This window comes from Nyctibius grandis, chromosome 2 (assembly GCF_013368605.1).
Source record: "Nyctibius grandis isolate bNycGra1 chromosome 2, bNycGra1.pri, whole genome shotgun sequence".
Taxonomy (NCBI): domain Eukaryota; kingdom Metazoa; phylum Chordata; class Aves; order Nyctibiiformes; family Nyctibiidae; genus Nyctibius; species Nyctibius grandis.
The window spans coordinates 101881404-101908285 of NC_090659.1; the positions used below are offsets into that span (position 1 = coordinate 101881404).

Below are 26882 nucleotides of genomic sequence, written 5' to 3' on the forward strand. Positions count from 1 at the left end.
AGCAGAAGAACAATCTAATTCATTTAAATACAACGTCGATTAGAATATTATACCAACTTTGGGGAAGCCAGTATCAGTGTCTGCACTTAGGAGAGGGTAGGAGACTTGACGGGCTTCCATGAAACTTAGAATCGGTTTTGTTGGAAAGAACCTTAAAGATCATCAAGTCCAACCATTAACCCAGCACTGCCAAGTCCACCACTAAACCATGTCCCTAAGCACCACATCTACATGGCTTTTAAATACCTCCAGGGATGGTGACTCCACCACTTCCCTGGACAGCCTGTTCCACTGCTTGATAACCTTTTCGGTCAAGAAATTTTTCCTGATATCCAATCTAAACCTCCCCTGGCACAACTTGAGGCCGTTTCCTCTTGTCCTATTACTTGTTACTTGGGAGAAGAGACCCACCTCGCTACAACCTTCTTTCAGGTAGTTGTAGAGAGCGATAAGGTCTTCCCTGAGCCTCCTTTTCTCCAGACTAAACAACCCCAGTTCCCTCAGCTGCTCCTCATAACACTTGTGCTCCAGACCCTTCACCAGCTTCGTTGCCCTTCTTTGGACTCGCTCCAGCACCTTGATGTCTGTCTTGTAGTGAGGGGCCCAAAACTGAACACAGTATTCGAGGTGCGGCCTCACCAGTGCCGAGTACAGGGGGACGATCACTTCCCTAGTCCTGCTGGCCACACTATTTCTGATACAAGCCAGGATGCTGTTGGCCTTCTTAGACACCTCAGCACACTGCTGGGTCATACTGAGACAGGTATTGTCCAACACCCCCAGGTCTTTTTCCTCCAGGCAGCTTTCCGCTCACTCTTCCCCAAGCCTGTAGCGTTGCATGGGGTTGTTGTGACCCAAGTGCAGGACCCAACACTTGGCCTCATACACTTGGCCTCAGGCCCATTGATCCAGCCTGTCCAGATCAACTTCATTGATACTTGATCATATTTTCACAGAATCACAGAATGTTAGGGATTGGAAGGGACCTCGAAAGATCATCTAGTCCAATCCCCCTGCCGGAGCAGGATTACCTAGACCATATCACACAGGAACGCGTCCAGGCGGGTTTTGAATGTCTCCAGAGAAGGAGACTCCACAACCTCTCTGGGCAGCCTGTTCCAGTGTTCAGTCACCCTCACCGTAAAGAAGTTTTTCCTCATATTTATGTGGAACCTCCTGTGTTCCAGCTTGCACCCATTGCCCCTTGTCCTGTCAAGGGATGTCACTGAGAAGAGCCTGGCTCCATCCTCATGACACTTGCCATTTCCATATTTATAAACATTAATGAGGTCACCCCTCAGTCTCCTCTTCTCTAAGCTAAAGAGACCCAGCTCCCTCAGCCTCTCCTCATAAGGGAGATGTTCCACTCCCTTAATCATCTTCGTGGCTCTGCGCTGGACTCTCTCTAGCAGTTCCCTGTCCTTCTTGAACTGAGGGGCCCAGAACTGGACACAATATTCCAGATGCGGCCTCACCAGGGCAGAGTAGAGGGGGAGGAGAACCTCTCTCGACCTGCTAACCACACCCCTTCTAATACACCCCAGGATGCCATTGGCCTTCTTGGCCACAAGGGCACACTGCTGGCTCATGGTCATCCTGCTGTCCACTAGGACCCCCAGGTCCCTTTCCCCTATGCTGGTCAATATTTTCTGTATATCTGTCATTTCCTCTTCCTCTCATATAGCAGAAAAGTCTCAAAGATACCAAGATTTGGGACAACAGGTGACCACAGGCCTTCACAAGAAGCCTCCATAGGACACCAGCTAAAAGCCAAGTTAACTTCATTACATTAAACTATTACTCTCTTCTAAGGTAAGTCACTTTACTGCTAGCATTGTGATGAATTCCTTCAGCGTAGTAGATCAGTATAGACAAGTTTACCAGTCAAACGTAAAACACCACAGTGAGGTGACTGATATGTGTAAGTTCATATCCGTGAAATTAAGAATTATAAAGCAATCTCTGATTTCAACTAAGAATTCAGTTTGTTTTGGTGGTGGCGTTTTGGTTTTTTTTTTTTAGGATATGGTTTTATTTGCCTTTTTCTTGTTATTCGTGAGGGACTCCAGGGCCCGAAAAAGCAGTTAGAGAACATCTCAGTGTTACAGTTCACCACAAGAAAGATTTATGGAAAGAGAGAGGCTATCTCGCTTGTAGATATGACCCTATCAAATTTGAACTGCACAGGCCACCATTAGTGATGGAATCCTATCTGTTCCTGGGAAAAAAAACCAACCCCAAAACACCAAACCAAACCCAACAAAAAATCTTCCCAAAACCCAGATCAGAGTATCAAGGCAGCTGGAATCCACATTCAGTGTGGCAAGAATCCTAATACCCTTCCTCACTCCAGTTTAGCCGAGTCAAACCTAAGGGGAAGCAAACATATTTCTGGTGCGGCAGTGAGCTTCACGAAGTTGTAGCAATCAGCAGCCAGTTGCAGCATGTAGAGCAACAGCAGACCTGAAACTACTGCTAGAAATCACTGGCAGAGGTGTGCAGTGTCATCCCATTACAGAATCAGAAAATGGTTGAAGTTGGACGGGACCTCTGGAGGTCATCTTGGCCAACCCTCCTGCTCAAGCAGGGTCACCTAGAGCAGGTCACCTGCCCAAGACCACGTCCAATGAGTTTTTGAATATCTCCAAGGATGGAGATTTCACAGCCTCTCTAGGCAAAACCTGTGCCAGTGCTTGGTCACCCTCACAGTGAAAAAGGGTTTCCTGATGTCCAGAGGGAACCTCCTGTGTTTCACTTTTGTGCCCATTGCCTCTGGTCCTGTCACTGGGCACTATTGAGAAAAGCCTGGCTCTGTCCTCTTTGCTCCCTCCCTTCAGGTGTTTATGTACAATGATCAGATCCCCCTGTGCCTTCTCTTCTCCAGGCTGAGCAGTCCCAGCTCTCTCAGCCTCTCTTCCTATGTCAGATGTTCCAATCCCTTAAGCATCTTCATGGCCCTTTGTTGGACTCTCTCCAGTATGTCCACGTCTCTTTTGTACTGGGAAGCCCAGAATTGGACACAACACTCCACAAGTGGCCTTACCAATGCTAAACAGAGGGGAAGGACGACCTCCCTAGACCTGCTGGCAACACTCCTCAACTTGCTGTCCACCAGGACCCCCAGGGCCTTTTCTGCAAAGCTGCTTTCCAGCTGGGCAGCCCCCAGCATGCACTGGGACATGGGGCTCTTCCTTCCCAGGTGCAAGATCTGCACTCTCCTTTGTTGAACTTCACGAGGTTCTTGTCAGCCCATTTCTCCAGCCTTTCAAGGTCCCTCTGGACGGCAGCACAACCCTCTAGTTTATCAGTCACTCCTCCTAATTTTGTATCATTGACAAACCTGCTGACAGTACACTTTGCCCCATCGTCCAGATAATTAATGAAAATGTTAAAACAGGACTGGACTCAGTGCTGATCCCTGGCGTACACCGCGAGTTATTGGTCTCCAACTAGACTTTGTGCCCCTGATCACCACCCTCTGGGCCCAACTGTTCAGCCAGTTTTCAATCCACCTGACTGTCTGCTCATCCAGCCCATGCTTCATCAACTTCTCTATGAGGATCTTAAGGGAGACAGTGCAAAAAGCCTTACTGAAGTCAAGGTAGACAATATCCACTGCTCTCCCTTCATCTACCCAAGCCAGTAATTCCAACACAGAAGGTTGTCACGTTAGTCAAACATGACTTCCCTTGGTGAATCCCTGCTGACTATTCCCAATCACCTTCTTGTTCTTCACATGCCTGGAAATGGTTTCCAGGATTAATTGTTCCATCACCTTCTCAGGGATCAAGGTTAGGCTGACTGGCCCGTACTAAGTTCTCTGGGTCCTACTTGCTCTCCTTTCTGAAGACAGGAGAGACATTTACTTTACTCCAGTCTTCATGCACCTCTACCAATCACCATAACCATTCAAAGAGGATCAAGAGCAGCCTCACAATGACATGAGCCATCTCCTTGAGCGCTTGTGGGTGCATCCCATCACCAACCATGGACTTACATCTGTCCAGTTTGCCTAAGTATTTTCTAACTTGATCCTCTTCCAGCAAGGGTATGTCTTCCTTGCTCCAGACTTTCCTCTGGTCTCCAGGGCCTGGGACTGCTGAAGGTTGGTATTGCTAATTAAGGCTGAGGTGAAAAAGGCATTCAGTAACTCAGCCTTCTCCACGTCCTGTGTCACCAAGGTCCCTGTCCCATTTAGCGGCTCCACTGACCTCAGTATCTCCACAGTCCTGCAATGTTTGTGAGGAAAGATGTCCAGTGCTCAGTCTTGGTGTTAAGGTCTATTGAGATATATCCTAAGCAGCGCCCACCCCTGGGTGAAATACTACAGTGTCAGATCTTTGAAGAGAATGGAATTAACAATTCTACAACTTTGTAGCACTTCCCTGAGCATCATCTCAATGGTAATTTTTTAGTAGCCTGGCTACCAACAAGTTCAGAAAGTTTCCTGTATAGCTGCTAAGCCAAGCAAACAAGTATGTAACTGTTTTGTACTGAAAGGTCTTGATACATAGGAAGTAAAAAACCTGAAACAATACAACACAAAACCAAAACAACACAAAAACAATAGCAGCAAAGAAAACAACCCAATGTGCTATCTCTGCAGAGAAGTTTTTGCCAGTTTCTTTAAACTCTTCTGTAAACACCAAAAAAGTTTTTGTGTTCTGATTGCATATTCTGAAACAATGAGAGCTTTACCTTCATGCTTTTCATATTCTGCTTGGAGTTTTGCAAACAGAGCTTCCAGTTTCTTTTGTTGATCCTCTGCATGCTTGGCAGCTTCCCTTTCTTCAGCTCGGCTGTTACGAAACACATACGAACGAGCTGATGTCTTTTCCATCCACTGAAATAAAAAGATTCAAACAAAAACCAGACTTATTTTAATTTCTAACCTCATCTAACTTACTTCTAGTACTCACTGTTAAGCAAAAACGCTTTAAAAAATGAACAGGCAGTAGATCATAAGTTCTTTCACTATAATAGATAAAAGGCAAAAAACACGCAGCATTAGTTGGTAAATCTTCACTTTAAATATATACAGACAGAATGGAGCAGAAGTCAAAACTGCATGATTGAACAGCTGAAGAAACCATAGCTTATAGTAATAGCTATCAATGATGTGATTTAAAAGATAATGTATAAACCAGTGGGATACAAATCATCAAACTCAGTGCTCTGGCTCCAGCACATATCTGACCTCATCAGACCATATCAGTTTCTTAATTCAATAAACAGCAGCTTGTTGTGTTGTTTTTTTGGTGTTTTGTGGGTTTTTTTTATGTGTGTGTGTTTGGTGGTTTTTTGTTTGTTTGTTTTTTAAATTATTATTAGTTAGTTACTTCTGGTTTAGTGAATTAAATTAGCTAAACAACAGGATCAGGTGAGCTCCACGTTTAGCACAGAGAAGCAGCAAGAGAGTATAGCGAGAGCAGGATGAGGAAGGGTTGAAGGACTAATCCTTACGAGGCAGTCAACTGTTGAAATAGGCTCTGCTCGCCTCGCTAACTGCATGCCATATATTTCCTGCACTATTCACAGTTTGACACCTTTAATTAGAGTTACTGTGATTCCTATACTCCTTGCCTCTTGAGGTAAAAAGGAGACAGACAGCCCAAGTCTTTCTATTAATTTTGGTATGTTTGAGAAAGAGTCTCAGTGGGTTTTTTTGTTTGTGTTTTTTTTTGTTGTTTGTTTTTGTTTTTTTTTTTTTTAAATCTACATCAGCACATCAATCTCTTGATAAAGTGAGAGGCAAAGCACCACTTTCCTCCCCAGCCTGGAAGCCGTTTACTGTGATGCGGTTACAGATTACAGTCTCCTTTCTGGGACCTAAAAAAATGTTAGTTCTATCAGGCAGTTCAGATAGTAAGTGCTGCAATTTTCTTCATTAAAGTAATGATCTAAATATCAAAGTAATGATCCAAACCAAATATTACTCTTACCTTTGCAAAATTCACTCTACATCGACCAACAGTTATACAACACTTTAGAAAGAAAGCAATGAAAAAAAACCCCTATATGTAACATGCCAAGTGTAACATACTCTGAGAAAAGTTAACAAAATCTGAAAGTTGTATCCTGGTTAAAATGTTAACATTAAGAGGATGGATTACTAAAAAATACTGTTTCTTTTTGTAGTTGGTATTGTTAAAAAAGCAAGCAGTTGCAGTGAAGTCTGACCATATTTAAAATGTCTGGATATCAAGTGCTATTTAAAACATCTTCATTCTATTTTACACCATAATCACATTGTATTTTCAGTAATATTTTAAAATAATAGATCTTAGACAATATAACCAGCCACATGCAAGAAAAAGTCATCTTACTGATGGTTATAAATATTTAACTTCTTTGCAGGGATATGTATGTTAATAATAGAAAAAACTGGGTTTCACGTCTAATTGGGAGTTGAAACAGTCAATGCTTTTTTCCCCTTTAAAACAAGCTCTGGGCTTTTTAGATTACAGAACTGAAATTCAATGATTTCTGGCTTTTTGAAGACAAAAGCAAAGCCAACCAGAAGCTACTGAGCGCAAACTGAAATTCTTCTTACAGCAGGATACTCCAGTCCTGAAATATTAAATACATGCGCACTGCAAGAACCGCTCCTGTTCCTTTTACACGTAATGGTACCTTTTCTTAAATTTTTTAGCTCTCTATATTATGTCTGATTTGAGGAATGATATAGCAATTAACTAATATAATTTAGATCTCATAGAACCTGTTAGATTCATAAAGTACTTATACCATACCTGAATAGGATAAGTTCTTTGAATAACTACATCAATACACCCCACTGCACCACCCTCACTGTAAAGCGATGACAAAGGCAAAGGAAAGGGTCTGGGATCCCGATGAAATCCTAGTTTTGCATGCCATCGTGCGCATCGAGTGCTGTTCGCTGAAATCTGAATAAATGTTGAATGATAAACTGTCACTGGTAGGTCAAAAAGATATCCAACTTATTACATCCAGAGGAAAGACTATTCACACTGACCGCACTAAGGAGATCTCATTTTTGCACCTGAACATATTACATTTTAATTTCATGGTTTCTTTTCGCATTGAAGAATGTATTTTAAACAGGAACTAAAAATTTGATGAGTTAGAGTTCTCTAGGAAATTAGCATCTATGAGACAAACCACTGCTTTATACTAGAGGAGCAAAATTTTTATGCTGAAACTTCACTCAGCACTTTAAATCACCCTCCCCCCCAAGCCCACCCTCTCACAACCTGTTTTCCTCCCCCCATTCTTACTCCCAACTTCCATATTGTCTGTGATGGATAAATACTTTTTCCAACTTGGTGCTTAACCAAATTAAGAAGCTGGAACTGACAAAACATGCAGCAAAACCTGGCAGAATTTTATATTATAAACTTCTCTTCTAACCATATTGAATAGTGTCAGCTACTTTGTATCATGTCTTACAAATCTGGTTATTAAACTTCGACAAAACTTTTTCTGTGTATAAAGCCCTGACAAAACTTGTCCTGTTTACAAAACGTGGCTCAAGTAAATAGCATCACATCTCTCAGTCACATCCAATCAAGCTGAACTAATATTTTGTTTTACCTTTAACATAAGAGAATCTGGAGCTTCCAGTGGCGTACATCCATTTTGAGAGCCAACAAGTTCTGCTCCGTGCACTACGATCTTCTGACCAACGGTCAGCCTTCTTCTATGTAAGAAAGCTTTGAGAGGTGGATCCAGAAGAGCTCTAATCCCATACCAGCCATCAGTAACTTCAATTATTGCTGCTGCCTTTTTACTTTCCACATTCTTATTGCTACTGCTAGGAGATACAACAGTGTTCAGCGAGATGATTTTAGAAATACACAGTACAAGTGTTTTACCTGCCGCATCATCTCTCTCTGTTATTTTTTTGATTGCCGATCGTTTACTTTTATCAACTTCCAAATCATACCTACAAAAAAGAATTCATGATGCTTTAACAAAGCAAACAAAATCCATCGCATTGCTTTTCCTTAATATGACTTGTAGCAAACTATTGCTTAATCAATCTACATGATTAAGTACCACTGTAGCAAAGCAAATGTTATCTAAATTTTTGCAAATAACATGCACTACATTTTTAATACTGATATGCATAAGTTTAACAGTATAGGCATTCTGATAAACATTAAATGCAAGGTAGAGGTGCTTATTTTGTAATATTACGAACTAGAAAGCAGACAGTATCACAAATTACAGCTCTAAACACATTGCTACACACATACCTATATTTCAACTGCAACAGCACTGTTTCTGGTGTCAAACATCTGTTAGCAAATTCGTGTGGAAAAGACACTTCCATGGCTGCCAATTTCCATACAATCCACCTATAGTGATTGTAAACCCAGGCCTCTGTTATTAGATTGGGATCCACACCAGGAGTGTCACAGAGGGCTCTGCAGATAAATTGTTAATAAATTAACCTGAAATCCTCTATTTTTCCCTAGCATTGTATTTAGTGTATATACATAGGCAACATTAAGAAAGAAATATTTATTGCAGTGAAAACAGGAAGGTTACATTCCAAAACCTGATCTGGTTATTGTCTGAATACTGAATTTTTGTCCTCTTGTGCTTTGGCAGCGTGCATGTGCATACACACCTGCGTTCTTGAAATGGAGACTTTTGACCCTAGCAGTAGCTCCAGGGGCATGCTCTGTCTGCTTCACACAGTTATGCGCATAGCACAGAGGGACAGGGGTGTGCTCTATTCCCTTTCAGCCCTGGAATTTCCCCTGCTTGCTTGATGAGTTCATTACAATCCATCCTCTTCTACTTCACCGTTTCTAGAGTTGTAGTTTGGGTGTTTTGGTTTTGTTTCTTTTTTATAAGAATGCATGTGGACAACACATTTCAAAGAACTTTCAGTTACTACTGAAGAACTTTCTTCTCTCAAATAGACTTTCATTCTGTGTTGAGTCCAAACTGTACCACCATGGCCTGCATGAGTTGGGTTGGAAACATCTATTTTTTCCAGCTCTCTCAGTCACTAGGAAGGCCATAGGAAGGCCACTTCATTAAAGGAGGAAGAGAAAGAATTAGACCAGACATTCAAATAGCTGAGCCATTAGACTCATTAGAACACAAGTCTTATCAAAAAGTGAATTTCCAACTTGTCAGAAAGCCTCAAGAAGAGGCTCCAGAATTCAGTTCAAGATTAAGATCCTAAATACAGATGACTAAATGAAGGCATATATATTCTAATTGATGGAGATCTAGTTAATGTCTTTAAAGGGATAAAAAGCCTGATTCAGCTGACCAACCAGTAGGTTTTTATTCTTAACCATATGCTTTAATGTGTAACAAATCCAGAAAAGATACAGGAACTGAAGGCAACCTCTACAAATTGCTGGAGAGTGTATCTGGTATTCAGGGTCAGATCGACACTGCCACCCAGAGCAGGTTCTGACATTAAAACCACTGTGGCTATTGTGGGATATTTGGCAGTATGGTGGTGGTTTCTCTCTTCTGTTTCTGAAAAATGACTGTGGGAAAAGCCATACATCCGATGGCCTGACCACAGAATCAGGAGCACACCTGAAAATTATTATTACTACAAGCTGCCTCTGGAACAAGAAGTTGGACTGCCTAAGAAGGCCAATATTTGGCACATCTAGACATAAGATGTTTTCTGCAAATACTTTAACACTTTTCCCATTCACAGGAAAATTGTGTGAAATTAATCAAGATTACCTCCAACATGCCTAAGCAGCAGATTGCAAATACACTGATGCAGAGTTGGATGCACTGTTCCCAGAAATCTAGTGCTTCTTGACAAAAACAACCTCGAGCCTCGTGTTTCCTATTAATTTGTGTAGCGGTGTTGCTTGTCAGCCTAGAAATAGCAATTTCACGTGAGAAAAGGATGACCAGCATGCTTTCTAAAATGCATGCAACTCCAGAACACTGTCATGTAGGCAAGAGGTCCTGCACCATAACTGCATGTGGATGAACATCCCAGACAGTCTTTTATGCATCTACATAAATGCTTTGTAGGAACATTCCATCTAGCAAGGTATATCCCTAAAACATTCAACAATCGTGTCACCAGTGTAGGGAACAGCAGGATCAGGGATAGTATCGCTAATAGCAAAATACTTGCCAAATGGGGAGGAAACAGAGAAGTAACAAGTTAGGTCAAGTTCTGCATACTCTGCCTCTGAGTGACTACATAAATGCATATGCCTACATGTCCCACAGCTGTCCATGAAACAGCTAGGGCATCCAATGGCACAGGGTGCAAAATGGAACTGTGGGAGGATTAGCTTTGCCTTACAGAATTTAGAAAGAAACCACAATCATTTTTTTGAGGACTGCTCTGAGACAAACTCGGTGTACTGTCAGAGAGACTCAAGAACTCCCAGAGCAGCATGCAAAAATTCTTAGACACCATTTCTAAACAAGTGAAAGACAAGAGGGTGATTGGGAACGGCCAATGCGGATTTACTATGAGCAAATCACACCTAGCCAACCCAACTGATTTCTATGATGAAGTAACTGGTGCTGTGGGCAAGGAGAGGTCAGTGGATGTTGCATACGTTAGCACGGACTTTGACAACTTCTTACAGTCTCCTTATCACAAAATTGGTAAGGTATGGGCTGGATAAGTAGATACAGTGGGTGGAAAATTGGCTGGACTGCTGAGCATAAGGAATTGTGATAGACAGAATAAAGTCCAGCAGGTGGGCAGCAACTAGTGGCACCTCTTAGATATCAATACAGGGACCAATGTTGTTTAATGTCTTCATTAACAACCTAGATAATGGCATGGAACACACCTGCAGCAAGTTTATGGATGACACCAGATCTGGGGAAGTAGTTGATAAACTGGGGGGCAGGGTTGCTATTTAGAGGGACCTGGACAGGCTGGAGAAACAAGCTGGCAGGAATCTCATGAAATTCAACAAAAGCAAAGTCTTACACCTGCCATGGAACAACCCCATGCAACAGTAACAGGCTGGGACTGACTGGGAAATATCTTTGCAGAAAAGGATCCAAGGTCCTGGTGGACCACAAGATGACCATCAGGCAGCAATGTGTCCTTACAGCAAAGAAACACAAAAACATCCTGGGCTGTATTATGAGCGAAGCCAAGAAGGCAGTGATCCTTCCCCTCTCTTCAGCACTTGGGAGACTGCATCTGAAGTTTCTGTCCAGCTTTGGATTCATAAGGACAAAGATGCCGGTATACTGGAGCAAACCCCGCAGAGGGCCACCAAGGTGATCCCCCTGTGCTCTTGGGGGCTAAGCACATGACATACAAGCTAAGGGAGCTGGGTTTGTTTGAATTTAAGAGAGAAGGCAAAGGGACCTCATTGGTGTCTGCAACTACCTGACTGGAGGATTCCGAGAAGACAGGGACAGACTCTTCTCAGAAGCAGGCAACAATAGGATAAGAGGCCACAGACACAAACTGGAAGATGGAAAATTCTAATCGGAGATAAGGGCTGTTGTTTTGGTTTTTTTAAACCATGAGAGTGGTCAGTTGGTACAGGCTGTCCAGAGAGGTTGTGGAATCTCTGTCCTTGGAGGTGTTCGAGACTCAGCTAGACAATTCCCTGAGTAATTAATCTAATTCAAACTGTGTTGAACAGGGGCTTGGGCTGGAAGACTGCCAGCAGTCCCTTCCAACTTAAACTATTCTATAATTCTGTGAACTCCAGCACTTGATTGATTTTTACAGAGTAGCTGCTGGGTACAGAAACAGAATATCTCCAGTTCTCCCAAGATGAACAAATATTGTTGACACCAAAAACATTTCCCAAAGTCATGGCAATAACTTTGGCATCAAAAATGTTTTCCAAGTCATGTGGGAGAAGCTAATAATGATGCTGACTCACTAGCAAAAGCAGAAAGCAACTTTTTTTCATGAGGAAGTACAGATCACAACGTGGAAGTACACATCTCATACTAGCCAATTTTCCTATATTGGATTACTAGCACCAACTTCATCAACTAAAACTTTCAAATAAAAGCAGTCCTTGAGCTTGGAACAGACCTTTCTCTGTTGCACTTCGGTACTGGGAAACAAATGTTGCAAACCTCTTGAATTCTGATACTACCTAGGTTGGCAATGCATGATTGACTACAGATACTGCTCAAATACAGGTCCCTGCCTCGAGTGTCTGTGTGAATGCGTACCAACAGTGACACGGACTTGAAAAAAGAGCATCTCAAATTTATGGAGGAAATCAGAAAATAATGGTTGAGTATTTTCTGAAGTTTTGCTGGAACAACAGTACACTGGTAGTTCCTTGTTCTGTTGCACATGCTTTTGATGAAGTTATAATACACAAACTTGCTTATAGTAAAACAAAATATAATTTTTATGAAAGTGTTTAGGAGAGATGCACTCAACACATACAATTTTTTTTCAGCTCATCTTGAACAACCTGCAAAAGGACGGATAGAAGGACCAGGAAGAGTGCAAGAGCAAGGGTTGTTTGTGCACTTTTGTTTGTTTTTTTTTTTTTTCTTACATGTACTCAAACGAAAGCGTGAATGAATCAGTGAGTTTTACTACTGAAGTCTTGGCTTCCTTCAAATCATACGTCACCTTTAAAAAAATTATATTGAAAAAAACCGTATTTTCAGCCCTGTCCTGCCAAAGAAGCTCTAAGCACCTCACCAATGAACTTTCATTCCCATCAAGACACTCTAGAGCCTAACAGAAATAAATCCTTTTCCACTTGGAGAAAAAAATAAATCACTATTAATGCTAATTAAAAAAAAAGGGTAAAGTGCTGAATTAACAGAAAATAGTAATATTTTTCTAGACTATTTATACTATTGAAGAATCCCCAGAAGTTTTCTAAATTGACTTTGTCTGCTTTCTTTAATGGTCAGTGAAGGTCACTAACAACATTAGTCTACATAGTAAATTTACAATCCTACAATATCTTTATCTACACTAACAGAGGTGCACTAAAAATGCACAGTAAAAAAAGTAGTCAGAACCTTTAAAAGATCACTTTGTTGGATTTATTCTAGGGGATAAGAGAATCACTAAGAAATAGCATACTTGTCTCAAGTTCATAAGTAACAGTACCTGTAAAACTCCTTTTTTCCAGCTTTTCCCTCATCTGTAGGTATTAGCCATCCTCCATCAGCAAGTTGCATCCCATTTCCAGCTAATAAATACTCCTTACTGAAAAAGTCTTTGATGAGAAACTGGAAAGATTCTGCATTTGTGCTGTTAACTTGTATGCAATGCTTTGAAACACCATATGTGTAAAGCTGCAAAAAATTAAGATGAAAAAGACAAAATAATGACAATACAGTAAGAACTCAGCTGAGAGTTTTTATACATAATATTATAAATTCAGATAAAATATTTCCTTGAGGTTGAGACAGCTTTTGTGTGACCTTGCTGTTTCATAGGTAATCCAAGGAGAATGGAGGAATTCCCAGCAATTATTTTAGGAGAACAGCATCACAGTGTGCTTTTAAAGTGTTTAAAAAATTCAATAGGTTTTGTACCTTCACTATACCAAAAGCAAGAGGCTTTTGATGTAGACTTACCTATGCTTAAATTTTAACTGTGTGTTATCTTAAAACAGCTCTTCATATGGGTTAAAATTCAATAGCAACTATAATTGGTGGATTTTTTCCTTGCTTGATGCTTCTCTTGTTTGATTATAACACTACAGAGATGTTTATGACCCTTACTATTTGGAATAGTCTTAAGAACTGTGGATATGCAAAGCTACTTAAAAACTGTAGCAACTGGTATAACAGCTACTGTAAATACTTATCTCAAAACTGAAGAATGTATCTATTCAAAAGCTACTGAGTTTTTGTTTGCTTAAGGAACAGACCTCTGAAAAGATGCACAGTAAAAAGTTATCAATATACCTCTTCTGTAGAATAAAAACTAGGACACTTCTCTTCTACTGCAGTTTTCAGATAGATTCTATTTCTTGCAGACGTTTTAATGACATAAAGACTGCCTGGTTGTGGGCTAATATTTTGCCTGTATTTCTTTTTAATTCTCATCTCCTGCAGATCTCTGGCACAGCAGAGATTTGTCATCATCTTGACCATAGCTGCAAAAACAAACAAACAAACAAAAAGTCATTGATTTACAGTATACATTGATTTAAGGTATACAGTCATACTATAAAAGCAGATTCAGAGAAGCATATTTTCTAAGCAACTCTGCAGATTTTTAGAAACTGCAGCAGTCTAAATATTCAAAGTTTAATGCATTTAAAAAGAAGTGTTTACTGAAGGTATTTAAATAATATTTATATGAAATAATTGATATGAAATGAATATATAAGTCCCTGAACTAAACTTAAATCCGTATATTTTTCTCATCAGACTGAACTCTATCTTTATAGAAAGCTCCAAATGAACAGAAATCTGTTGATAATGACTACAAAGTCCATAATCCTGAGATTTTTTAATGAAAATACAGGATCTAATTCTGCAAATGTTCATGCACCTGTTCAAATATACTCCATAAGTCCTTCTGAAAAAATCCATATTATTTGATTGTAATAGTTGCAGAAGTTATATACACTGGAACATTCAAGAGAGCTTAGGAGGCATAAGCCCACATGCTAAATAAAGTCAAACATTTGAGCATTTAAACTCTGCCTCTTTGAAAATGACACAATCAGCCATTTATATGGTTGGGCTAGAATATTGTACTTAAGAGGTATATAAAATCAAATATCAAATGAAACATAAGCCATCTTAAATACTTGTTTTTGAAGCACTGTGTGAAAACGAATTTTTCATGTTCTTAATTAACTTTGGAGATGAGATGCATATGCTTTAGTAGGAGTACAATATAAAATATTAGGAAAGTAATTATTTTCTAATTGTCCTGCAAAAAAAAAAACAAACCACCAGAAACCCAAGCTTAAAAAGAAGTCTGACAGAATATGCAAAACCCTTAAACGTTCAGTTCTGATAGTTAGTATTCACAATAGTGATCAAAATCTGAAAACACCTGAATTGCCATTTTCTAGGTCAGTGTCTGCTGCATGCTGGATGCAAGACTGGTGATCCTGAGGTTCAGCAATATTTTGTTCAGTTGTGATCTGATTTAATTCCGTCTCTTCAGTCATATTTTTGCTGATTGGTGAGTCACATCTTTTGCTGCTGCCTTGTTCTCCAGTAGAAAATGTCAGCTTGGTTTTGAAGGGTGGAATAAAAGTTTTACCAGTTTTGCCAGATCTGTACAAACTTCTTGTTTCTTCACTCTCTTTTGCAGAGGCCTTACATGCAGTAGAAACCTCTGAAGTACCAGTTGAAGACTGCCTTAGTGCACCGTGCTGAAAAATGGCAGGTTTAGATTTGAATCCTTTGAAGTCTTGATCTGGTAGAGTAAGGGTAGGATTCTTGACTTCTTGTCGCTCTTTAGTAGACCTACAGAGATGAAAACATTTAAATATACAGGTTTCAGCTTCCTGACAAAAATCTTTGTCAGGATTTTTATATTCTTAATTTAGTAATAAAACTTTCAACACTATGTCAATAAAAAGACAAAATATCAGTCTTCGACATTATAAAAACTGAATACTTAATTTCTATCTATTGAGAAAAGAGAAATACAAGTGTAAAATTTGTTTAGCATCTCACTGGTCTACTGAAGCAATGTGTGTTATATGGTAATTTAATATGCTTATTTTGAAGTAAAATTTTTAGTCTTTTATGAAGTTGGTAGCAAATTATTACCATATATTTTTTAAAAATTAAAAGAGCTTGCAAGGTTTTAAGGAATTGCATTATAAGAACTCGAAAATATATTATAAATTTCTCACCCAAAAGGCTGACAAGTTATGGGTTTTAAAGGAACATGGTACATAAATTTTCTTCTGTCTTTGAAAATGCCTACAATTAGAAAAAAAAGTTTGAAATGGTACATTACATGGATAGATATTTAAAGCACGTTTTGTCTATATTAATGTTATAAATATATAGAAAAGTTTCCAGAGTGGATTTAAACAGCTTTATTCTTCCCCCCCACACTCCAATTAAAATCTTTGTATAAAACATCTTCACACTAGTTGCAGACAGATCTAAAGGATAAGTGACCACAATGCTGAACTCTCAAAAGTTCCTATTTGTGGGGCTGCAAGATATTTTTAGACTCCTGAAAGGGAAATGTTTATCATGTATTTAATTCCAGGTAGGCTCACCATTCAATTTACAACTCTTTTAGCAACTTTTTTTTTTTTTTCTTTAAGTTACAACAGAAAAGGGCACATTTGCACAAGGTCCTCATTGCGTCATTGAAGGACATGCTTATCTTGGAATTATCAACATAACTAAATCATGTCTGCCTGGAATTTAAACTCATTTGTGCTATGCCCTTAGGCTGCAAAGAGGAAGTTTCATATGAGAAATCATATATACAAGATGCCACATGTTCTAGAAGTCAGAGGCAAGACTGTACTGGAGACTAGAACTGTATTCAGTTGTTCCACCAAAGAATAACACTGGTAAGATCCTGCTTCGGGGTAGGATAATATTTACATATGAAGGGCATAAAATTATTCTCTGGCAGAAACTTACAAATTCCATTTAAAACTTTCTTTATCTCATGGGGTTTATGCTTAGAACAGATTCAGGACAGCATTGAAGAACCAATATACTAGATAAACCAATATACTTGGTGAATCCCACTACTGATTTCTACACGGGAGCATGTAGCGCTTAGAAAGAACAAATTCCTTAAAGAACACAGCTTATCCCATAACCAAAAGCCGTAGCCAAAATCACATTATCCTAATACCCTAATCACTAACTAGCTTCACATAAAGCATCAACTCAAACTTTAAAACCTTGATTTCACTTTCATAAGCCTCCATACTACTGGCTCAAAATACTAAAAGCATCTGTCATGTAGACATCTATCAGTAAGTACATTCTTCACAAATCATTATATGATGAAATTACCAGTACCTTCTCATTTTCCTGTAGATACAGTTTTCTATTGAGAAACTAAAGATCAATAAAATATATTCTTCCTACTGAGACTAGAATTTGTGATATTTAGGATTGTGAGAAACTAGATGAATTCCTACTGAGCTGGAAATTATATCAGAGTTCTTGCAGTAGTACATTGTAACATATTTAGATTCTACACAATAAGGCATACCATTAATCATGTGATTTCAAGTCAGCAGAGACATCAGCACAGCAGCTTCCCTGAACTTCCATGACTATATTGATAAAAGCAGCAGTTAAGCAATATTATTATATGTTAGTTTATTGGAAATTGAAGAATGCTAAAGATAACAACTGACATCAGATTACTGTTTAGAACACAAGAAGACTAAAATTACCCTCAGGGGTGCTTTTCGAAGCTTTCAAAGATCTGGGGGGATTCTTTGTTCTGTTAAATTCAAGCAGTAGCTGCCTTTTAATTGGAGGTTCTTCTAGGATAAAAACAGATTTTTAAAAGTGATGTTCCTTTTAAGTTCAGTTTCTTACCAATACTGTATAACTTAATTATAATTTCTAAATAAAACATTCAAGAAGTCAGAGTGAGCAGAAGTAGCAAGTTTTCAGATCACATGTCTGTATTAAAAGGCCTTTTCAAACACAGAGCTACTTCACCACAATTTGCAAAAGTTTCTTCTGTACAGAATGACTGTATATTGTGTTACTAAGAATGATTTCAAGACTCCATATAATGAAGTCTGTTGCAGAAACTTTCATGGTCAGTAGGCCTGTTCTGTCCAAATCAAAATTTCTGATCCTTAAGTTAGCAAACATACTGGAGACACTCTGCCTCAGAAAGTGCACCACAGTTGACTTCAGCAGCACAGCTCACCTGCACCTTCTTTTGTACTTTCCGTAATCAGAGTCCCTACAGAATTCTAAAAATGTGTGTAACATATCTTTTACAGAAGCTGTAACTAAGGATATGGTTCAACTGTGTCACAGCTGATTCAAGTTGGACTCATAGAGTCCCATCTGCCCTTTCACACCTACCCAAACTTTCCCACACCAGCCTGACAACCTTTGTACCTGAACTTGTCCAACTAGGCAGCGACTCTGTTGCAATCTACTCTTCCATAAATAGTTTTCAGCTGGCCCAGGTCCCTGAACAGGTCTGGGTGACTGTGGAAGCATTAAGTACCACCACTTCAAGCCCTGAGACAGATCAGTTTTAGATGGTGAGAAACTGCGCATTTAGACCAACAACTATTTTTCGTGTGAGACTAGCTGTCTCAATACAAGTGAAACCTTGTCCTCACCTACAAAGTACAAAAAGGTGAAAATGGATATACTACCACTCATTTTTTATGAAAAAACACTAGATTTGTGCAGAGAAAAAAAAAAAGAAGTCTGCTCAGAGAGAAAAGGAGCAGTAGCTTTCTTCCATAACTTTATGACAAAACAGCAACACCTGCACACCTTCAAAATTACCAATCACAAATTTAGCTTGTACTGTCCATTTAAGGCTGGAAAGAGTGGATGAACTATTGCCTGCAGCAAGAATTTTTGTCACTGACACTTAGAGAACTTTAACTTCTATATAACCTCAAAACCAATGTGACATGCAAAAAAACCTCCAAAACACCCACTGTGCAGAAATATGAAGTTGAACATATTTAAGACAAAGACCTACCGAGTAAGCTTTTTTCTTCAAAGTGCCTCTTCCCAAGGGTCTTATTTTGGAAGTTTTTATCCAGTCTGCCACTGAATGACCGTGCAGCATTAATTTGTACTCCAGACTCTGAAAGATCATCTTCCATAAAAGCTCTTGCACTTTCTACAGCCTCCACTTCCAAGTAATTTTTTGGAGTTTGGAGAAGATTAATATTCATTTCTGCTTTAGCAGTAGCACTGCATGAAACTGCTTCAGACTCCATTTTCATCCCCAGATTCAGTTGCCCTTTTTTGAAAGACCTAGTCTCCTTTTGCTGCAAGCTATTTTTAAATGATGTTAATTGCTTGTTTTTCTTACTATGCAGTACATACTCAGGCATTTTGACATGGTGAGTGCTTGGGAAGGACTTCATTTCCTCAGGGTAGATGCTTTTTAAGTCAAAGTCTTCACTGCAGCTTTTCTCAGTTTTGGATTCTGAGATCACTTTATCAGTTAGAGAATTTACATGTTGACCACTCTCTTTAATTGAACTAAGTTGATCTGTAATGCAAAGCCCACTGCTTAAAAAGTCATCAGATTCTTTTAAAATTGCCTTTGCTTTTTGATAGGCATTTTTAGAGACTGTTACCTGCTTTCCACTTGCAGTGCTGAATCCAAAAGCTGGATTTGAAATCAATTCGGTGCTGGCATTTTCTTCCCCTTTTGGTAACGCTACCTGCGTTTTCCTGGGAACTACTTCAGTGTGCATTTCGGACTTCTCAACATCTTCCTCAACTAAAAATGCTTCTTGTACATGCGATGAATGATTACCTTCCATTTCAGAAAAGAGCTGTCTAGCTTTCCTGAGTGACTCTTCTGATAGTTGTACAGGCTTGCCACTTGCTGTACTAAAAAATCCAAGATTGCTTACAGAAGAATCTGACTGCTTTATCTGCTTCTCTGGAACAGGCAAGGGCCCTAAAAGCTTAATATTCTGTTCAAAGCATCGTGTCTGAGAATTTGAAGCAGACTTTGCATTTGCAAACGTGCTTGTACCTTGGTGACCATTTTCACTAGCACTTGCATTTACTTTAATAAAATGGGAGGTGGCTGAATTAATCTCTTCACTTCTTGTAGCATTTAAAAACTTAGCGGAATTAGGAGACTCAGCATGAATGATGGAAGATGAATTTCCAGCAGTTTCTGTCTGATCAGTTCTTGAGTTAGTCTCAATTTCATATTTTACAGATTCACTGTAGTCTTCTTGAAACATTTGTCTGACTCTTGCTAATGCACTTTCCGAAACAGAAACCGCTTTACCTTTTGCTGTACTAAACACAATTTGTTTCAGATCACCCTTTTGATTTTCAACACTAAGTGTTGTTTCTTTTAAGCTGTTTAAATTAGTTTCATCTTCAGGAAGACTGCCTAGTGATTGGTTTTGGCAAGCATTAACTAGGGTGTCTGTGAAGCAGTTTGTATCAGCACAAGGTTCATTTAAATGTTCTAAGTCAAATTCCTCACTGTCCCCGTTCAAATGAGAAGAGCTACTTTTTGAAGGTAAGAGGAGGGATTGATTAGATTTATTGTGACTATCCTCAACAAATAAAGTATTTTTTGTATCTCCAGACGCAGAATTATCTTCAAGGTCATTTGACACCTTCATTAAATGCAGAGATGCAGCAGACTGCACAAGTAAATCATGCATGCTTTCTGAATCATCTCTCTTTTTTGCCAAGTATCCCATCTCTCTCTCTGCAAACAGTTTTCCATCTTCAGACAAATGAGTTCTACTTAAAGGATCACTCTCCTGTCTGGGAAGGGATTCTAATTCTGACTTTCCAGGTCTGATATCAGCTTTTTTATGTGCATATGAAGTTACCAAACTTCTTTCACAATCTTCACCTAGATTAACAAATGTCTCTACTTTGACAGTATCAAGAATCACAGCGTGTTTAATGGGACTGCTCTCTACTGTCTGCTTAAATTGATCTCCTGGTTCTTCAGGAACAAGCTTTTTATCAAAACTAAGTTTTTCTGGATCACATTGAGCAATGCTTTCAATACATAAATCACAGTCTTTGACACAGTTTTTACCACATTTCCTTTTCTTTAAGGGGTTCTCAAAACTGTCATTATGTTCCTTTCCTAAATCAACATTTTCTGAAAAAAACTGTTCAGCTTTAGCCAAAAATCCATCAGCAATTGTTATTTTCTTGCCACTAGCAGTATGAAAACCAGTCAGATAACTCCCCTTCACTTCATTATTTTCAACATCCACCTCCTGCTCGAAAGGTATTTGGTGATGGTGGTAAGAACCTATTTTTGTTCTGCTTTCATTCACTGAGAGGATCTTATCATGGGTGGTGTCTTCTTCCATATTTTTACTATTTGTCTTTTGTTTATCAGAGTTCTCCAAAACATTTACATCTTCCTCTCCACATTGTACATTGAGCAAGTGTAGAGAATTATCCAAAGCTGCATCAGAATTGGATGCAGCTGGAGTTTGAAATTTTTGTGACAAGTGTTCATCTTCCTGCTTTCTGTCTTCTCCTTTCTGATTAGGAGACAGGTTTTCCATTTCATCTGATAAACTATGTTCTTCTGCAGTTGTAATAGTGTCTCCCAGACATGTTACATCTAATGAATCTTCTTGCAAACTGCCTTCAACTTGGCGATCTCCTTGATTCAAAAATTGTCTGGAAGTTTTATGATTCTGGGTATGTTCTGTAATGGATGATAGACCATTGATGACAGTGTTATTACTACTGAAATTAACGTTTTCAGTATCATTTATTGATCTTTTTGCCTGATTTCCCATATTTTCCTTAAATGGTGTACTAATGTTTTCCTCATTTTTTTTCTGTGCATGGTGGGAAACAGAACCTGTGTGGGAAATGGCATCTATGCTTTTGAAATCTGAAACGCAAACCATTTGTCCTTTGTTTTCTTTAGTCTCACATCTGACAAAATCACAATTAGAAGATGTATGCCCATTTGAATTGTGACATCTCGTACTAGTTTTAGAAGATCTAAACAAATAGTTATCATCATCCAAGTCCCTGAAGAGCTCTGCAGATCTGTTCAAAGCTGCCTTAGAAATATTTATTTTTTTACCTCCAGCTGAAGTAAAGCCTACAAAATTAGAAAAGCTCTCCTGTTTAGCTACTGGAAAGCTCTCATCAGAAGTTCTTCGTTCATTTCTGTCTAAGTTAGTAAAAGTAACCTTTTTGTCATTTTTATGGAAAACCACTGCCTTTTGTTTTTTGTATTCCACCACTTTAGAGTCTTCATTTGTGTCTTGCTGCTTAGTATAATACTTGTCATTTTTTACTTGATTTTCATATTTAAAAGTGCTACAAATATCAGCATCTTTCCTTGTTTCAGAAATATATTCCACATTCTTTGTTCTGCATGGTTCTACAGTTCCCAACTGTTGAAAGGCGTGACTTTGTATCCTGTTACTTTGCTTTCTAAACTGTGTAAATTCAAACTGACTACCTGTTTCTTCCAGGATACTAGAAAGTTCCACAATTTCAGCTTCTTGGCTTGCTGTCAAGGTTTGATTTGTTTCTTGCAAGGACTGTGGACTTCTAGGAAAGCTTTTACACAAGCCAGCTTTATGTGGAATAAACTGTGTGTGCCTGGGCTCAAGGAAACTTGTCTCTGAATCTAAAGAATCAGATAAATTACTGCCCAACTTTCTTTCTGAATCTGAGAAAAACATATTCTCTGTTTTAACTTGATTTGAAAAGTTTCTGACTCTTTCCATAGAATGGGCTTCAAAGCATTCATTTTCAATGTCTTTGAACAGCATTTTGCCTTTTGCTATACTGACTTCAGAGAATTTAATCTGCTTATTGGAAGCAGTCTGAAAGCCACCAAAGCCCAGATTCAGACTGCATGCATTAACATTTCCTGAGGATTTCCTTTTATACTTTATGTTCTCATTTGGCTTTTTGCTGGAATACATAGGTGCTACTTGTTTATCATCTTCAGAAGTTACTTCGTTTAAAGAATTATCATCTATACAATCTAACAACTCTTTAGCAATCTCTACAGCTACATTATTGAAAGCAGCTGCTTGAGGGCTTTCATTGTTTTCAACTGACTTTGGCTCTTCATTGTCAGCTACAACCTCTGAAAAGGCAGCTGCATCTGTTTTCTCCCCTTGTTTTAATCCAGTAATATCATTTTCTGAGCAGTTTACTCCCAAAGGTCCAAGTACTTCTCTACAGTCAACTAGTGACCACTGGTCTGTAGCATGCCTCTTATCAGTTGATATTTTATTGCAGCAATCACTACTGACTCCATTTATAGAAAAGTCCTGACTCAAAGTATTATTGAAACCGCCGTTAGTCACAGACATAGTGTCATGGTGCATATCAATGAAGCGTTCATCATTGCATGGAGAAGACCATGCAAGTTGTTCTTTAAGGCTCTGAGGTACAGTAGCTCCATCATTCACATTAGCACTCATATACTTATCTTCCTTGCGTTTCTCTAAGCAACAGCCTTTAGGGAGCAATCTAGAACGCTTTCTTGCCATTAGGCGTGCTGAAGTTAAAACTTTACGTTTTATATTTGAAATTATTTCACTATTTAAAGAATCTGTTGTGTCTTCTTTCTGTGTATTAGATACTTCTAAGCAATTTAATGATGTAGCAGGTTGATCCTCTCTTGCCTTGTTCCCCAAGTCTCTCAGGTCTTGTTGCTTCAGCCTATCGTTGAAGGAATTATCAGATGAATTATCCATTACATCCATTTTTAAAGTACACGTGCTGAAATTGTTTTCATTGATATTTGATTGCAAATGCTTTCTCTCAGCAAAAAGCAAGCAGTCTACAAAAGAAGACATAACAGAAAAAGTGTTAATAAATTAGTTCTCATTTTTGCAAACAAATACAAATTCAGATTATCATAAAATTTTGGCCCATGAGATCATTTCTACACATGTTTAACACTGGTACCATAAATACCACTTTTGTTTTCAAATGTGAACACCTTGACAAGATCGGAGATCTGTTTAATCAAATCATGTTCTAATAACCAGAAACAAGTGAGTAGCCTGCAGTTAAGGCTACCAGTTAAAAAAAAAAAATCAGTTTTTAGTTGTAATGAAATTTGAAGACATGGGCTTACATTCCTTGTGTCTCAACATAAGGACTTGTTTCAAACTTTAAAGAGAAGTACTTAAGTTCCTAATATTAAATAATTCTCTAGGAAGAACAACAGCTTTTAAAAATAGGAGTATGTGCCTGCTTTTGTTACATAATTTTTTTTTAAATATTTTGTGCCTCTGGAAGAAACAGATGTACAGTCTTAAACCTCCTAATTTTAGAAAAATAACAATACAACTTTACCATTCTTTATGATCTCTTAGAAGTTATCAACTCAGACAGGATAGCCCTTGACACTACAGATGTCTAAACAGCATTGACAAAGATAATCAAGCTTGTCAATTAGAACAATGGTTGAAGGTGGAAGTTTGTATTCCAGAAACTATTCTGAAACTAAACCAGTCAGTTAGCACCAAACTATTTGAAAATAATGCTATTCTGTCACTATTATTGTAACAGACCAGTTCCATATCTCGATTTCCAGACTAGTCAGTTGCAGAGCTACTTTATCACAAAGAAAAGATTTTACACAATTTTATCGGAAACATTTACATAAAGGGTTCTTAATAAATATATACAGAATCCTCCACAAATGATGAAAAGCTTAATAACATACCTTGCTCATCAACACTGGCCACATGACAGTTTATAAATTCACACGAATCAGATTCCAAATGTGGTAATACAGGATGAATAGGCAATTCAGATGTTACTTCTTTCTGTATTTTTTCTTCTTGATACAGCAAAGTATTATTTATTGTATAAACAAATCTCTTGGATCTCTTTCTCAAGCTGGATAACATATTTAGGCTTTCAAAGCCAGACTTCGTAAGAGTATTTTCACTATTTGTTAACTGTAGGTCACTGCAATTATCTGGAGATGTAGCATTACACAGAAGCGGGTGAGACAGAACATCAGTTACAACAGATTTAGAAGTTGTTTTTAAATGCTTGGAAAAGCTGCCATTGTAGACTACAGAATACTCTGTGACATTTGTACTTTTAATTAAAAAAGAATTACAGTTTATGAAGCTCATTTTGGAAACCTTCTCAGCTGCACATCCTTTTACTAACTTTGGATCTTGAACACTCAGAGACACAGATTTTTCTGCAGTGATTTCTGATGCTGGGTTGTTTTCAGAATTTTTCACTTCATAGCACTTTTCTGACAAATTGACACTCAACAGCTTTTGTGCTTTTATCAAGCCTGAAGTATTAAGTAAAGATGTTTCCACAGCATCATCCTTGGTCATTAGTACTGTCTTCTCTTCTAAATTTTTCTCTCTAGGTAAATCAGAGGGTGGAGAGCTACACAGAGACATCTCCAAGTGAGTTACATCAAGATCTGAGAAGTTCAGCTGAGACCACTGGCTTGATGAAGATGGCACGTCTTCTTTCACAGGCTTCGCATTCTCAGATGACTTGTGTGTTCTATAATCTTGCACATCTCCTGCGATCCTAAGTGACTCCAATTCCTTTTCATGTCCTATTAAACAGCCATCTTTACCAAACCCTGTATCTTCATCTGTGTTTTGGAGTAAAGAATCATTCATTTCAATAGAGGGGCTTTTTTCAGTCCATCTAGTTGTTTTCACCTCCTGTGAAATGCCAGTCTTTTGTCTAATAGACTGCTCAGAAGGAACATCCCCCTTTCCTTGTGCTTTATCTGTGTTTATATCATATTTCTCTACTGCATCCAGGGCACGTGGCATCAGCAGAAGAGTTCCATTGGACTTATCAGGCATGTTGAATGTATCCTCAAAGCCATTCATCTCACCAAATAAGCCATCTAACGTCTCCAACTCTAAATAGTTGAGAGAATATAGGGAGAGGAAAAGAAGTAAAAAATTAAGTTTTAGGAAATAACTTAGGAACAGCATGGTGTTTTTATAGGTAAGTACAGCTTACAATTTTATGGACATTATCCTTACCCAGAAGTGAGTTTGGAAAGATAAATCTACATGTCTTTAAACAGCAGCTGTTAGAGCAGGCAGGAGGCAAAGGACATCCATGCAGATGCCCTGGCCTCCTGAGTGGTGATTAAGCAGGTTTCTAAGATGAAACCTAGGTGTCTCAGAAGAATTTTGTTTTCTCTACAGACAGGCGAATGAGTAGGAAATTTTACAAGATAAATGTCTAGATTTTTTTCGTCCAAAATTTATATGGGATGGTAGGCACTGAACACCTTAAGAAGCTGCCTATTTTTGTCTATAACTGGCAGCTTAAGAAACTGTTATTAAGAATGATTCTAGTAAACTATCTTTTGCTTTGATATAGAATAGGATAGTGTCTAGAAGGATTTAGAAAAGATTCTCATTTTCTTAATCTATTAGGAAGCTTTTAACAAGTTCCAAATGATTGGCACAAGTATTAGAAAAATAATGAGAATTTTTTGTTTGTATAGAGAAATAATATGCAGTGGGGAAAAAATAACGTAAACTCTACTTCATAGACAGCCTTAAAAGCTTATACATACCAAACAAAAATATTACCTTCTAAAATGTATGAAACTAGGTCTACCTATTAAAATATCTCACATTCAAAAAGACAGCTAGGTTTTATTTTGAGAGTACCTTTTAAGGCTTTTTCATATAAAAGAAACTGTGACCAAGTACCTAGAAAATATCCTTCTCCTCTGTTTTCCTTGGGCACATAACCCAATAGCTTAACTTTTTCCATAAGCCTTTTTTTAGGTACAATTTCTATAATTTAGAACTATTTTCCCTATTAAAACTTCTAAATAACGTAGTAAACGAAAGATTTTCCATTAGCAAGTCCACAGAAGATTTCCCAATACTTGGTTACACACATCCAACTATTTGTAATACACCCAACTAAGGGTTCACACCCATGCTGTAGGCATAAAACCACCTCTCTCATCATATCTCTTTAACAGTTACCCATTCTCTTTACTTTCTACTTTTTGCCTGAGTGGCAGAAGGTATCACTGAACAAGATCTCAAAAAGAAACTAAGACTACAGATTGAGTGTACAGGTCCTCTTCCCTTACTGAAGTGCATTCCTCTGGAGTAACTTCTGTGTTCACATCCTTTCATCCTGTAATAATTTGTCAACAGAGCTTTCTCAAAAGACACAGTTGTATTTCTTTTTACTTAAACAGGAGCCATTACGTTTAATCAAAAAAGAAAACCAGGAGTATCTGAAAGATTGTAAAGATACTGATTGTACACTGA

At 38.4% G+C, this 26882-nt stretch overlaps 1 protein-coding gene across 1 annotated transcript in view; it reads right to left on the minus strand.

The window, feature by feature from the left end:
* The window catches only part of BRCA2 (BRCA2 DNA repair associated), a 42543-nt gene that overhangs the window by 5981 nt on the left and 9680 nt on the right, over positions 1-26882 (minus strand). The window contains 11 exon segments of the mRNA XM_068424967.1: positions 4699-4843; positions 6753-6908; positions 7576-7927; positions 8241-8411; positions 13064-13251; positions 13870-14060; positions 14975-15393; positions 15789-15858; positions 17316-17408; positions 18608-23410; positions 24305-25492. Coding sequence (XP_068281068.1) covers positions 4699-4843; positions 6753-6908; positions 7576-7927; positions 8241-8411; positions 13064-13251; positions 13870-14060; positions 14975-15393; positions 15789-15858; positions 17316-17408; positions 18608-23410; positions 24305-25492 — 7776 coding nt within the window.